The following is a 14874-nucleotide window of genomic DNA, read 5'->3' as shown; positions in this document are numbered from 1 at the left end:
ATTGCTGCAATTACCGCGCGATAACTCTGCTGAACGCCGCCTACAAGGTACTCTCCTAAATCTTATGCCGTCGACTTTCACTGATTGCAAACGAATTCGTGTTACAATATCAGGCAGGATTTATGGGCGAACGCGCTACCACGGACCAAGTGTTCGCCATCCGCCAGGTGTTGCAAAAGTGCCGCGAATACAATGTGCCCACACATCACTTATTCATCGATTTCAAATCAGCCTATGACACAATCGATCGAGAAAAGCTATGGAAAATCATGCACGACTACGGATTCCCGGACAAACTGATACGATTGGTCAAGGCTACGATGGATCGAGTGATGTGCGTTGTTCGAGTATTGGGGATAAACTCGAGTCCCTTCGAAACTCGCAGAGGGCTACGGCAAGGTGATGGCCTTTCGTGTCTGCTATTCAACATTGCTTTGGAGGGTGTGATAAGAAGAGCGAGTGGCACGATTTTCAGAAAGTCCGTCCAGCTACTTAGCTTCGCTGATGATATTGATATTATAGCACGTAACTGTGAGAAGATGGTAGATACGTACATCGGACTAAAAGCTGAGGCCAAGCGGATCGGACTGGACATCAATGTGTCAAAGACAAAGTACATGAAAGGCAGGGGCTCGAGAGAAGATAACGTCAGCCACCCATTTCGAGTTCTGATAGGTGGTGATGAAATCGAAATCGTTGACGAGTTCGTGTACTTGGGCTCACTGGTGACTGCCGATAATGACACCAGCAGAGAAATTCAGTGACGCATTTTGTCAGGAAATCGTGCTTACTTTGGACTGCGCAGGACGCTTCGATCGAGCAAAACTCGCCGTCGTACGAAGTTAACTATCTACAAAACGCTGATAACCGGTCTTCCTCTACGGGCACGAGTCCTGGACAATGCTTGCGGAGGAACAACGCGCATTAGGTGTTTTTGAACGGAAGGTGTTGCGAACCATCTTCGGCGGAGTGCGGATGGAAGACGGTACGTGGAGAAGGCGAATGAACCATGAACTGCACCAGTTGCTGGGAGGACCAACCCTCGTCCAAACGGCCAAGGTCGGGCGGTTACGGTGGGCCAGACATGTTGTTAGAATGTCGGAGAACAACCTGGTTAAAATGATTCTCAATAATGATCCGACCGGTATAAGAAGAAGAGGCGCGCAGCGGGCAAGATGGATCGATCAAACTGAGGACGACCTGTGGACCCTTCGCAGCTACCGAGGCTGGCGGCGAACAGCCATGAACCGAGTTGAGTGGAGACGCCTTCTGTATACAGTAGAGACCCGCGTGGTCTACGACTGAAAGAGTAAGAGTAAGTATGTAAACAAATCACCGTTAGCTGCCTAAAGATGTTTCAGGTAATTTTGTGAGACTATGCCATGTTCGTAAAAAACCTAATTACGATTAACAATAACAAAAATTTGATTTTATTTATTGTTACGTCACAAATGATTTTATTTATTGTTACGTCACAAATGAGCTCGGCAGATTCGTTGACAGTTCAGTAGAACTGTTTTCGTTTACTTTGTCTTATGGATAAAAACAGTCCTACTGAATTGTCAAACAATTTAAGTTTTCAGTGGCGGTAAAAAAAAGTAATTCAAAACGCTACTGATTTTCCCATTTTGAAGGCGACAGATTTAATATATTTATCTTAAAAAATAAATCGAACAATTCGACGTGAACATTTCAAAAGGGCCTTAAAACAATTGATAGATTCTCTTTGTTTACTTTCTCTTTCGATTATACCTGCGTTATTACGCAATTGTTCGTTACATGTATGATACTATTACAAAGCTGGAGATATTTTCTTTCATTCTATATGCAAATTTGGTAAGTGAACGTGAAAATTTAGGTGTCTCACGTCTGTTCTAGTTAGCAGTTTACTTTGAAGTGAAGTCTTTTTTATTTCACCGACTTCTTCTAACACTGTATCGATATAATGTTCGAAAGCAACGTTTGTTTACATATTAGGTTTCGAAGTACATGATGTACTTAAAAAGGTGGACACTTCAGTCGCCGCCCTTTTAAAATTATTTACATTTCAGTGAAAACTGAGAATAATAAATTTTTTTTATACAAAGGTTTATACAAGTAAAGTTCAAAAATAGAATTCACGTTTAAATATCTCGCAGGATATTAATATCATTATTCATATACATATATATAATCTGGATCCACGTTTCGATGGCGGATTCTTTTCGAACGCCTTAGACACACTTCCGGCAAGTTTGCCGTGATCGCGTTCCGTTTTCTGTTCCAGGCCTTTGCCTGAACCTCAGGGAATCCCCTGAATGGTTCTTCGTCAGAGCTGTATCCAGTTTGCGTTGTCTCGTCTCCTGTGTCGTCTTGAGTGCCGGGCATGACCCACACGTTTGACCTCGGCTGTGAATCGTCCTGGCACCAACTTTTAAGCTGTGCGCGGTGCGCCATTGTTTTGACGTTTCCAATTGCTATCTGGAATGTATTAATAGATAATCGTTTTAAGAATATAGCTTTTATCCATTTGTTAGGTAAGTTTCGGTTATGGTTTTTGTACCATATTAAATCTCCCTCGGTCAGATCATTCAACCAATCATTTGATTGTTTGTAATGTTTTAACGAATCATCTTTGTTTACTTCATCATTAGGGATGTTTGGTACTAACAAATGTCATTTATAAGACTTTTTTGGAATTAATAAATCCAAGATTGTCTTAGGCTTAAAACAGAAAACTCTTTCACTTGGAAATTTCCCGTGACTCGTCACAATATTATTTCTATAATTCATCAGAAATAAATTAATCTGATCCTCCAACTCAACTTCAACCAATTCTGGTTCTAATAAAAACTTTTTCAGTACATCTTTTGTTGTCCTTACTAGCCTTTCGGCTTGTCCATTACTAGATGGATTATAAGGAGGACTCTTTAGAACCTTTATTCCCTGTTTTTCAAGAAAGGTCGTAAAAGAGTATGAGTTGAATGGTGGACCCCCGTCCGACACTAAAACGTCAGGTAAACCAAATCTAGCAAAATAAGCTACCAATTTCTTTATTACTTTTGCACAATCCGTCCCTTTCCTCATCCATTCAATTTCTAACCACTTTGAATAAGAATCTACAATTAATAAAAATGTGTGTTGAGAAAAATGGAAGAAGTCTATATGGATTCGACTGAAGGGTCTTGTAGTTGGTGTCCAATTAGACAAAATCTTTGTTTTTGGAACCACCCTCATGCTACCGCATACCTCACAAGTAGCAACATACTGTTCAATATCTTTATTTATCCCGAGCCAATAAACCTGTCTTCTTGCCAATTGTTTCATCTTAACTACTCCTGCGTGATTGGCGTGCAAAAGCCTAAGAATACCGCTTTGCATTTGCTGTGGAATAACCACTCTGTCTCGATACAATGTGCATCCGTCTATAATTTCCAAATCATTATGATTGGCGAAAACGTCCATAAAGCGTTTGTCTAACTTTTGCGGCCATCCTTCACGCAGAAACTTCATTATCTGTTGTAAAAACAGGTCGTCATTTGTCCCTTTGGCAATCATGACAAAATCGATTGGGAAATCGTTATTAAAGTTTATACTTTTTACAAATTCTTTATCAAGTTCATTAGGGACTTCCTGCTCCAATGGGAACCGCGAACAAAAATACGCATTGCCCATTTGGGAAGAAGGTCTGTAACGAATTTCGAAGTTATAAATTGAAAGTTCCAGTATGTATCTTTGCAGCCTCGTAACAAATATAGAATTCTTGCCCTCTTTACCGTAAATCCCTATTAATGGCTTATGATCTGTATAAACTACGAACCTTTGTCCGTACAAATATTTGTGGAATTTTTTTATTGTGCAAACTAGTGCCAAAGCCTAAAAAAGAAGAATTAGGTATCTTTTCTGCGCGTCATTTAACGTAAAAGATGTAAAACTTATAGGTTTTTCTTGCCCATCTACTAGGTGTGCAATAACACCACCCAGACCATAGCCTGATGCATCTGTAACTAGTATTATTTCTTTCTTTGGGTCATAAAATTCTAAAATATTGGCAGAAATTAATGTTTGCTTACTGTCTTCAAAGGCTTTTTGACAATTGTCATCCCAAATAAACTTTACATTCTTTTTTAATAAATTATACAAATAAAATAGTTTGGAAGGCATATAAGTTTATCAATCCCAAATGGGATTTTAGTTCATTTACGTTTTGAGGCACCTTCGCTTTCTGAATTGTAGAAAGTTTATCAGGACTAGGCAATAAATCATTTCGCCCAATAATGTGCCCAAGATAGTTTAATTCAGAAACAAAAAAATTACATTTCTCTAGATTCACCTTAATGTTTGCATTTGCAAGCCTTTCCAATACTAAAAACAATTTATAGCGAGAATCGTCCAGGTCTTTACCTGCTATTAAAACATCATCAAAATAAACGAAAACACCTTCAATTCCGCCCAAAATCTGTTCCATTATTTGCTGGAAAATCGCAGCACTTGAAGAGGCCCCTTGTGGCAGACGGTTATATGTGTATAGACCTTTAATTGTGTTGATGACCATATATTTTTTTTGATCTTTCAGTTAAGGCAACTTGAGTATATGCTCCCTGAAGATCAAGAGAGCAAAATACTCTGCTATTTGCCAATTTAGCAAATAAATCACTCGCCACAGGCAAAGGGTAAGTATTTGGTATTAATGCTTTATTTATCGACACTTTACAGTCTATAACTAGTCTTATTTGACCATACTTTTTAATTACCACAATAACTGGCGAAGCCCACTCACTGGTCTTTACCGGAGCTATCACATTTTCTTTTTCTAATTTCTCTAGGTATAATAAAACATCATCTCATAGCCTGAAGGGAACATCATAGGCTTTTTTGAAAATTGGCGCATCATTTTTTAAAACTATATCCGCCTCAAACCCTTTGATGGGTGTGGAGAAATCTTTTTTGAAAACGGCAGAAAACTTATCTTTGATTTTTTTTACTATATAACCATTTGACTCATACGTTTTATATACTTGCTCATCTGTTGTAACATTTGAAAACCATTGCCTCCACTTAGGATAAAAATATCCAACCAATTTCTACCAAACAAGGGCGTAAATTTGAAATCTGTATCTAAAACAAATAGTTTCAAATTAATTTCAAACCCATTAAGTTTAACCAAAACTTTTGTTTCCCCCTCAATTTTGAGTTTTGAACCATTTACTACAAGTAAATTTTTGTTGCATTTGCTTAATTGTTTTTTGAATAAATAAAAATATTGGCTTTTGCCCATAATAGAAACAGTAGAACCGCAGTCAATTTCCGTATTGATCAGTTGATCATCTAACCAAACATTAATCAAACAAGGTTCACTTACATTACTCATTGACGCAACACACATACACTGTAATTCACCTGCATTCCAATCGTCGTCACTGTCATCGTCAGTTAAAGTGGTCGTCATCCTACCCATCAAGGTGTTCGGCTGCTTCTCCGCACTCGTACCAGGTTTCGCTACATCCACAAACTTTACCGCATCTCTTTTCATATTTTTCAATCTAAAACATTTCTTTTTTATGTGTCCTTTTATCCCACAAAAGTCACAGACTACATTCGAAAAATCAGGTCTGCGTCTATCATTGTTGTAACGGTTTTTTTTTCATAAATACGTTTATTTCTTAAGGCAGTTTACATAAGTTTACTTTTACATAATATTCTTATCCTAATTTAATTCTAACATAGTCACAACGTTTTGAATTTATTAAAACATAGCTTAAATATCATCTTAGGTAACTCGTCATTAATTATGAAATCTACTCGAAAATATTATTTGAACCAAACGATTACCTTCTATAAATTATAAAATAAGCTGTTATTTTCAGACATTTTGTTGATAATTTCATAAACTGTTTCGAGTTTGTTTGTATCATTACATAATTTTTATTCTAATTTAGCTATTGGTTGAACTCATGGACGCAGCTGGGATCAGAACTAAGTCTTAAAAGGGGCCTTTATTAAATTGAAACTCCAATTTTCTTTATGAAATGATAAATAAGTTTCATGTATGAAAGGTCACGATAAGCAAGAATGTCTCGAACTGGGATATTGGATAGTCTACCTTGTTTACGCAAAGAATTTATTAGTTGAGATCTGACATCACGATACTCCACGCATGTCCAAACGACATGATCAATATCCCGATAACCTTCTCCGCAAGCACAATGATTAGTCTCGGAGAGCCCAATTCGAAGGAGATGTGCATCTAACGTGTAGTGATTGGACATGAGTCTGGACATCATACGAATGAAATCCCTACTCACATCCAGTCCCCTGAACCATGCCTTTGTCGATATTTTCGGAATAATTGAGTGCATCCACCGACCCAGATCATCTCTATCCCAAGAAGCTTGCCAGCTGGCAAGTGTTCTTTGGCGAGACGAGCTATAGAATTCGTTGAAAGCAATCGGTCGCTCATAAATTTCACCCTCAATAGCACCACGTTTGGCTAAAATATCGGCTCTTTCATTGCCAGGAATGGAGCAATGAGCCGGGACCCAGACTATAGTGATTAGATAATTATTGTTCAATATGTCGTTCAGGCACTGTTTTATTTTGCCCAGGAAAAACGGTTCAGTCTTGCCAGTCATGTTTGAGCGAATGGCTTCAATTGCACTCAGACTATCTGTGAAGAGGAAATAATGGTTTGGAGATAATGTGACGATTACACTCAAACTATAATGAACTGCTGCTAGCTCTGCTATATAAACAGATGCCGGTTCTTGAAGCCTAAATGATGCCGAAACATTATTGTTGAACATACCAAACCCTGTCGCTTCTTCAATTCGCAATCCGTCCGTGTAAAACATTTTCTCAGAGTCAATATGCCTGAACTTACTTGAAAATATTTTTGGGATTTCCGTCGAGCGTAGATGATCCGGGATTCCACGCACTTCACGCTGCATGGATGTATCGAAAAATAAAGTTGAGTCAAGGGCACTTAGGATGCTGACACGGATAGGAATATATCTTGAAGGGTTGATTTCCTGTGACATATGGTTAAAATATACTGTCATGAATTTTGTTTGAGATCGAAGCTCGACTAGTCGTTCGAAATTATTAATTACCATGGGATTCAGCACCTCACATCTTATTAGCAGGCGTGATGAAAGCTCCCAAAATCGAGCTTTTAATGGCAGAACTCCCGCCAGAACTTCAAGACTCATTGTATGTGTCGAATGCATGCAGCCTAAGGCAATTCGCAAACAACGGTACTGAATTCGCTCAAGTTTGATAATATGAGAGTTTGCAGTGGAACGAAAACAAACGCATCCATATTCCATCACTGAAAGTATCGTTGTTTGATACAATTTTATTAGATCTTGCGGATGAGCACCCCACCAAGATCCTGTTATTGTTCGAAGAAAATTTACTCTTTGTTGGCATTTCGTTATCAGATACCTAATGTGTCCTCCCCACTTGCATTTGGAATCGAACCACACCCCGAGGTATTTAAAAGTTAAAACCTGTTGGATCATTCTTCCCATCATATGGAGCTGAAGCTGCACGGGATCATGCTTTCTTGAAAAGACGACTAACTCTGTTTTCTCCGCAGAGAATTCGATACCAAGATGAACAGCCCAAACGGACAAGTTATCTAAGGTATCTTGCAATGGTTTATGCAGATCAATAGCTTTTGGTCCAGTAACTGAAACCACGCCATCATCTGCCAATTGTCTTAGTGTACATGGGGTTACAAGACAGCTGTCAATGTCATTCACGTAAAAATTATAAAGGAGCGGACTGAGGCATGAGCCTTGCGGTAGACCCATGTAGCTAATTCTGAATGTTGTCAAATGCATGCGTTTCTCTGACAAAAGGTTGTGCAAATAATTATTTATAACCGCTGGGAGTCCATGTTGGTGGAGGTTGTCTGAAAGAACATCAATGGAAACTGAATCAAATGCTCCTTTAATGTCTAAAAATACAGATGCCATCTGTTGCTTTTGAGCGAAGGCAATTTGGATGTCAGACGAAAGTAATGCAAGGCAATCATTCGTCCCTTTATTTCTACGGAAAGCAAACTGAGTATCTGACAACAAACCGTTCGTCTCGACCCAAGTGTCGAGACGTCGTAGAATAATTTTTTCGAACAATTTTCTGATGCAGGACAACATCGCAATGGGTCTATATGAGTTGTGATTGGAAGCTGGTTTCCCCGGATTTTGAATGGCGATAACTTTCACTTGTCTCCAGTCAGGTGGAACAATATTTTGCTCAAGAAACTTTTTGAACAATTCCAACAAACGTCTTTTCGCGAGGTCGGGCAGATTCTTCACCAAGTTGAATTTAATTCTGTCCAACCCAGGAGCGTTATTGTTACAAGACAAGAGTGCTATAGAAAATTCCATCATTGAAAATGGGTTATTAATAAAACCATTATTTGGAGGAGATTCCCGTATAATGCTCTGCGTAGGAACAGAATCTGGGCAAACTTTCCTAGCAAAGTCAAATATCCATCGGTTCGAGTATTCATCACTCTCATTGCCCACGTTACGATTCCTCATTCGTCTGGCCGTGTTCCAAAGAGTGCTCATTGAGGTTTCTCTTGACAAAATTTCTCCAATAGCTACATTTTTTGGCTCGAAGTATGCTCTTGTACTTGGTTTCTAAAACCATAAGTTTTTCAAAATTCTGAGGAGTTCCTCCTCCCCGTTTTAGAAACGTCTTGCAAGCATTTTGTTTTGCGAGTTTAGCCTCTGAGCACTCTTTGTCCCACCAGGGGTTGGGAGGCCTTCTGTTAGTCGTTGGCCCAGGCGTTTAGTTTGGGATTGTTCTGCTGCCTCCAGAATCGAACAAATGAGGAAGTCATATTCTTCAAGTGGAGGGAGCTCTTCCATTGAATTCAAAATACTAGAGATACTACTTCGGTATTTAATCCAGTCGATATTTTTTGTCAAACCATATGGAATACTAGCTGAAGTAGCAATGCAATTGCTATTGCTAATTGAGATGATGATTGGTAAATGATCGCTACCGTGTAAATCAGGCAATATTTTCCAGGTGCAATCTAGTTGAATTGATGTTGAGAAAAGAGATAGATCTAATGCACTTGGGCGTGCAGGAGGTCTTGGGATCCGTGTCATGCTACCCATATTTAATACCGTCATGCTAAAATTGTCACAAATGTTTTGTATTAAAGATGATCTGCTATCATTGTAAACGGAACCCCACATCATTCCGTGCGAATTTAAATCCCCCAGAATCAATCGTGGAGCAGGAAGGGCTTCAACCATTTCATTAAGCTGTCGCTGTCCAACTTGTGCTTTTGGAGGAATATAAACCGAAGCTATGCAAATATCTTTGCCTTTAATGTTTATTTGGCAAGCAACAACTTCTATACTAGAAGTTGAAGGGATGTTTAATCTATAAAAGGATTAGCATTTCTTAATTCCCAAAAGCACTCCACCATATGGAGAGTCTCTATCGAGACGTATAATGTTAAAATCATTAAAATTTAAAGCTATGTTTGAAGTAAGCCATGTTTCGCATAAAGCAAATACATCACATTTTTGACTATGCAATAAAATTTTAAATGAATCAAGTTTTGGCATGATGCTTCGACAATTCCACTGCAGGACAGTGATTGTATCATTTGCGGCGGGTGATAAATTATCCATCAAAAGATACAAAACCTGAGACAATTGGCCATTGAGCTGATAACTGCTTCAAAAAATTTCTAGCTATTGGAAGGAATGCCATTATGAGGGTCTTTAAGGGTTCAGATATATTGAATGCTGAGAAAATCCATTCAACAATTTCCGAAAACTTCAGTAATCCTGTTGGTGGCTGTGAAATAGAGCCCACAGGATTATTACCTTTTTCTGTGCTAGATCCTGGATTGGTTTGTGAATTTGACAAACCAGGAGGCACAGTCTTTGGTTTTGACTTTTTTTGTTTAACACGGGGATCTTTTTTTGAAGATGAAATTTTAGGTGTCTTTTTTGGTAATTTGGAAGAAGACTTCTTTCTCTTAACTGACCCTTGGGTAGTGATAAACGAATTACCTTCACTATTTTCGTCAGAGTCAGAGTCCTCTGGTTCCTCTAGATTTGAAAACCCGTTTTCGGTTTCCAAAGGGGGGACATCAATGACCGTTTTAAGCATTTCTCCATATGTGCGCTTAGACCGTGCTTTTAAAGAAAGCTTAATTTTGTCTTTGTGTACTTTAAATGCAGTGCATACTGAAATATCCTCATGAGGACTCCACAATAAATACATTTTTCAATTTCCTTGTTGCAATCATTATCTGTATGAGGCCCTTCACACTTAATACATTTTGGTTTATTACTACAGTAAGTAGCTGTGTGGCCGAATTTTTTGCAGTTCGTACAATTCATTACATTTGGAACAAAAAGCCGAACAGGGAGGCGAATTTTATCGACATAGACATGGGACGGCAACGCAGACCCGGCAAATGTCACTCGAAACGAGTCTGATGGGCGATAAACTTTTTTTCCCTCTTCATGAACTACTGAGTACAGTTGTTTGCACTCCAGTATTTTCACACCCTCAAGCATAGAGTTCTTGAAACGACCAACACCATGCTTGAGTAAATCATCTACCGAGAGACTCGCTTCGGTAACAACACCGTCAATTTCGACATCTTTGGAGGGTATGTAAACTTTATACTCTTTAATGAAATGTTCCGAAGAGACAATATCATTCGCGTGTTTCAAATTATTTACCACAACACGAATTTTATCGTTATTTACTTTTATGATCTCTTTGATTTAAGAGTATCGTGATGTCAAACCTTTAGAAATTTGTAAAATGTTTAATGGTTTTGATATACGTCTAAAAAAGACTATCCAAGGCCCAGAAGAGCTCTCCTGATATTTTTTCGTTCGTGGGGGTATCGGATTCATGCTAGGATTTACGTCCATGGATTCATCCATCACATTAAATTTTTTAATCAAACTTTAAATAAAAAATGGAACCAACACTACACAGTACTCAATCAAAAGGAAAAGAAAAAACTTCTACCTTGAAATTGTTGTCTATCTCCGTTGCACTGCCGTGTAGATTCTCGTTGCTCTAGATGTTCTTGTTGGATGCTGATTGTTGGATGTGATGCTACTGCTACCTGACATCCAGCACCACTCGATTTCCGATTTACTTTTGTCTTCGCCAGCTGTAACTAGCGCAGGTCACCGGTGTATACCTGCGTGTTGTTGTTGCTTCTGCACCGATATGCTTCTGCACCGAAGTGCCTTCGCACCGGTGTGCCTTTGCACTCTCCTGCTTCTGTGTGCCTTTGCACTCTTCTTCTTCGATGTGCCTTTGCACTCTCCTGCTCAGCACTTGTGGCTGTATATTGTGGCCTGGGTAGAACTTGGGAAACGCCCTTTGTTGTTTCCTTCACCAGCTTGGCCCAGCACTAGGGCTCTCTTATGCAGCAGCGTTGTGCTAGGGCACATAACCGTTTTCATTATTTTTACGTTTCGTCTTTGACTCATCAGTGCAGAGCAGTTCAAATTGAACTGCTTAGTGCTAAACTCGGCAGTTCAATTTGAACCGCTAAGCAGACGTAAAGTTTCTGCTACTTACAGAACACTTTTTGTTTTGCAACGAAGTGCAATGTCTTTTCTGACGTGCCGAACGAAAACGTGTTTTCGACTATTTCTGGCCGATGCAGGTATGGTCATTTAGGGGTTAGCCAAATTTTGTGCTAGGGCACATAACCGTTTTCATTATTTTTACGTTTCGTCTTTGACTCATCAGTGCAGAGCAGTTCAAATTGAACTGCTTAGTGCTAAACTCGGCAGTTCAATTTGAACCGCTAAGCAGACGTAAAGTGTCTGCTACTTACAGAATACTTTTTGTTTTGCAACGAAGTGCAATGTCTTTTCTGACGTGCCGAACGAAAACGTGTTTTCGACTATTTCTGGCCGATGCAGGTATGGTCATTTAGGGGTTAGCCAAATTTTGTGCTAGGGCACATAACCGTTTTCATTATTTTTACGTTTCGTCTTTGACTCATCAGTGCAGAGCAGTTCAAATTGAACTGCTTAGTGCTAAACTCGGCAGTTCAATTTGAACCGCTAAGCAGACGTAAAGTTTCTGCTACTTACAGAACACTTTTTGTTTTGCAACGAAGTGCAATGTCTTTTCTGACGTGCCGAACGAAAACGTGTTTTCGACTATTTCTGGCCGATGCAGGTATGGTCATTTAGGGGTTAGCCAAATTTTGTGCTAGGGCACATAACCGTTTTCATTATTTTTACGTTTCGTCTTTGACTCATCAGTGCAGAGCAGTTCAAATTGAACTGCTTAGTGCTAAACTCGGCAGTTCAATTTGAACCGCTAAGCAGACGTAAAGTTTCTGCTACTTACAGAACACTTTTTGTTTTGCAACGAAGTGCAATGTCTTTTCTGACGTGCCGAACGAAAACGTGTTTTCGACTATTTCTGGCCGATGCAGGTATGGTCATTTAGGGGTTAGCCGTAAAAATAATGAAAACGGTTATGTGCCCTAGCACAAAATTTGGCTAACCCATATAAAAAACAATGAATCACCATCAGTATGTAGTTTTTGTTTCACTAAAATTGTAAATGAAAATGACTCACCCGTTTCGTTGTTTTTATTCGTTTCTATAAGTTTTATGGCCTTTGCCTCAATCTCGACAGTTGTCGTTCAAAAAATTATTTTTTATTCCTTTGCAGTAACTTCTTTAATTCTCTTAAAAAAAAAAAAAAAAAACTTTGATGCGCACAAACCACGGCTAAATTCACTAAAAATACAGAGAAAACACTCTTAAAATCTTGTATGGCAAAAATAAAATGGTTACATCAAACAAAAGCTTTTAAATCCTTCAAAAGAACCTATTCTTTTATTCTAGAACATAAGAAAATGAAGCATGCTGCTAGAAACATGAATTCTCTTAAATGGCAAAGAATTATATCAATTTAGTTGTTTTTTGAAAGGTAAAAATATATGTTTTTCCGTTATTGATGGCTTACCAACTTTTGAAAACTTTTCGCAGAAATTATTCCAACACCGCTCAGTGAAATTTTTTCACCTTGATTGTTCCGTCTTGGTTTGACCTTGGCAGCGTGCAATTTTGCAATGGCGTCCTCACTCTGATTTTCTTCTAGCGATGCTCTTTGTATATTGCTGAAGCCGGATCGATTCTATGATGGCATCCTTTGGCGTCACTTGCTCGCAACTGTCCAATTCCTCCGAGTTATTCCCAACGGCAGTTTTCAGATTCGTAGAAAATACTGCTATTCCAAGGTTATGATCGTCAAATAATTTCACTCGCGACTACCGTCGAAATCTTGTAAAACCTTTCACTTTTAGCAGTTCACTTTGAAGTGAAGTCTTTTTTATTTCATCGACTTCTACCACTGTATCGATATAATGTTCGAAAGCAACGTTTGTTTTCATATTAGGTTTCGAAGTACATGATGTACTTAAAAAGGTTGACACTTTATTATTAACAGAAGTGAAAGTAAACAAAGAGAATCTCTCATTGGTTTATGTGCCCTTATGAAATGTTCACGTCGAATTGTCTAACATTACAGCGTATAAATCTACAATATTGTTTTTCTTAAACTAAATTGATATGCAAAAAGATACATCTTAAAATTTTCTGAACTTTTTCATATTTAGATTGTGGTTTCGTGGCACATATCAAATGTTCAGAGTTGGTGCCAGCGAAATGCGTCCCTGACTTGAAACGACTTCGTGGTATTTTTGGTGTAGACTTAACAACACTAGTTACAGCACATAGAAGTAAAATACCTTTCATTGTTACAAAATGTGTCGAAGAAGTAGAACGATACGGTATGCTGCAGGAAGGAATTTATCGGATTTCTGGATTTGCGGATGAAATTGAAGCTCTAAAGATGGCATTTGATAAGGATGGAGAAAAGACTGACTTGTCCACTTTTGCTTACAGCAATATCAATGTAATATCGGGAGTGCTTAAACTGTATTTACGGCTGCTCCCAGTACCTTTGGTCACGTTTCATTCGTATGCCTCGTTCATGCAATCAATGTGTAATTTTTAAAGAAAAACCGTCTAATTGTGGTATTTAACATAATATATTTTTACAGCTCCACATATGATAGGCGAAGAAGTTCTTTTGCTGCGGGCAGCTACGAGACAATTACCTTTAGCACATTTCAACTGCCTAAAGTATATACTTGAACATCTTAACCGCATTGCATCGCATCATGAAATAAACAAAATGAATGAATCAAATCTTGCCACCGTTTTTGCACCTACATTAATGGCTACACCTCATTATATGACCGACTTATCTCAAGAAATTAATATGCTGACGGCGTTAATAAAACATTGTAACTCTATTTTTCTATGAAACGAATGTATTGTGTATAAAGAATGTAAAAGATGTGAATAAAAACGGTTTCAAAAATGATTTTTTCGTGTTTGATCAGTTTAACAGATCTGCAGATAATGGGCCTTATTCTACGAGTCGTGTAATGTGGCTCGACAAAACTCTTTTGTCCAGCCTCCTGTTGAGAAGCCATGTTAATGTGGTAAGCATATTTCTGCAAACATGAACAATAAAGAAAAATGACTAAAAAAATATTAGATATCTTTCAGCACCATTCACCATATTTTCATACAAATGATCGATCAGAATATAATCACTACGATACAGAAAATAAGATTCATAATGCTCGATTGTTTGTTTCCCCCTGCTTTAAGCGCACTGAGTGTTCACCGATTGTCCGAAATGTTGGCACACATGTGCAAGCCAAGGTCAGTAAAGGCAAACGATTATGCTAAAGCACAGGTGTTCATTCCGAGCAAGGAAGGTGGCACCTTGGGAAGAGTGGCGATTGTAAGGTAAATATCTTTTTATTTCAAATTTAATTTG

The 14874-nt window shown here is 38.4% G+C and overlaps 2 protein-coding genes across 2 annotated transcripts in view; both read left to right on the top strand.

Annotated features, from left to right (window-relative positions):
* LOC131432822 (slit homolog 1 protein) overlaps positions 1 to 14874 on the top strand; it is a 465006-nt gene that overhangs the window by 61795 nt on the left and 388337 nt on the right. The gene's annotated exons all lie outside the window — the stretch shown is intronic.
* The window catches only part of LOC131432821 (beta-chimaerin), an 80660-nt gene that overhangs the window by 62641 nt on the left and 3145 nt on the right, over positions 1 to 14874 (top strand). The window contains exons 3-4 of the mRNA XM_058599357.1: positions 13637 to 14026; positions 14084 to 14843. Of these exons, the coding sequence (XP_058455340.1) occupies positions 13637 to 14026; positions 14084 to 14349 (656 nt within the window). The 3' untranslated portion in view covers positions 14350 to 14843. The remainder of the gene's footprint in view (positions 1 to 13636; positions 14027 to 14083; positions 14844 to 14874) is intronic.

Source organism: Malaya genurostris, chromosome 2, assembly GCF_030247185.1.
Source record: "Malaya genurostris strain Urasoe2022 chromosome 2, Malgen_1.1, whole genome shotgun sequence".
NCBI lineage: Eukaryota > Metazoa > Arthropoda > Insecta > Diptera > Culicidae > Malaya > Malaya genurostris.
Note: the sequence above shows the minus strand (reverse complement) of the source record. Positions and strands in the feature narration are given on the sequence as shown.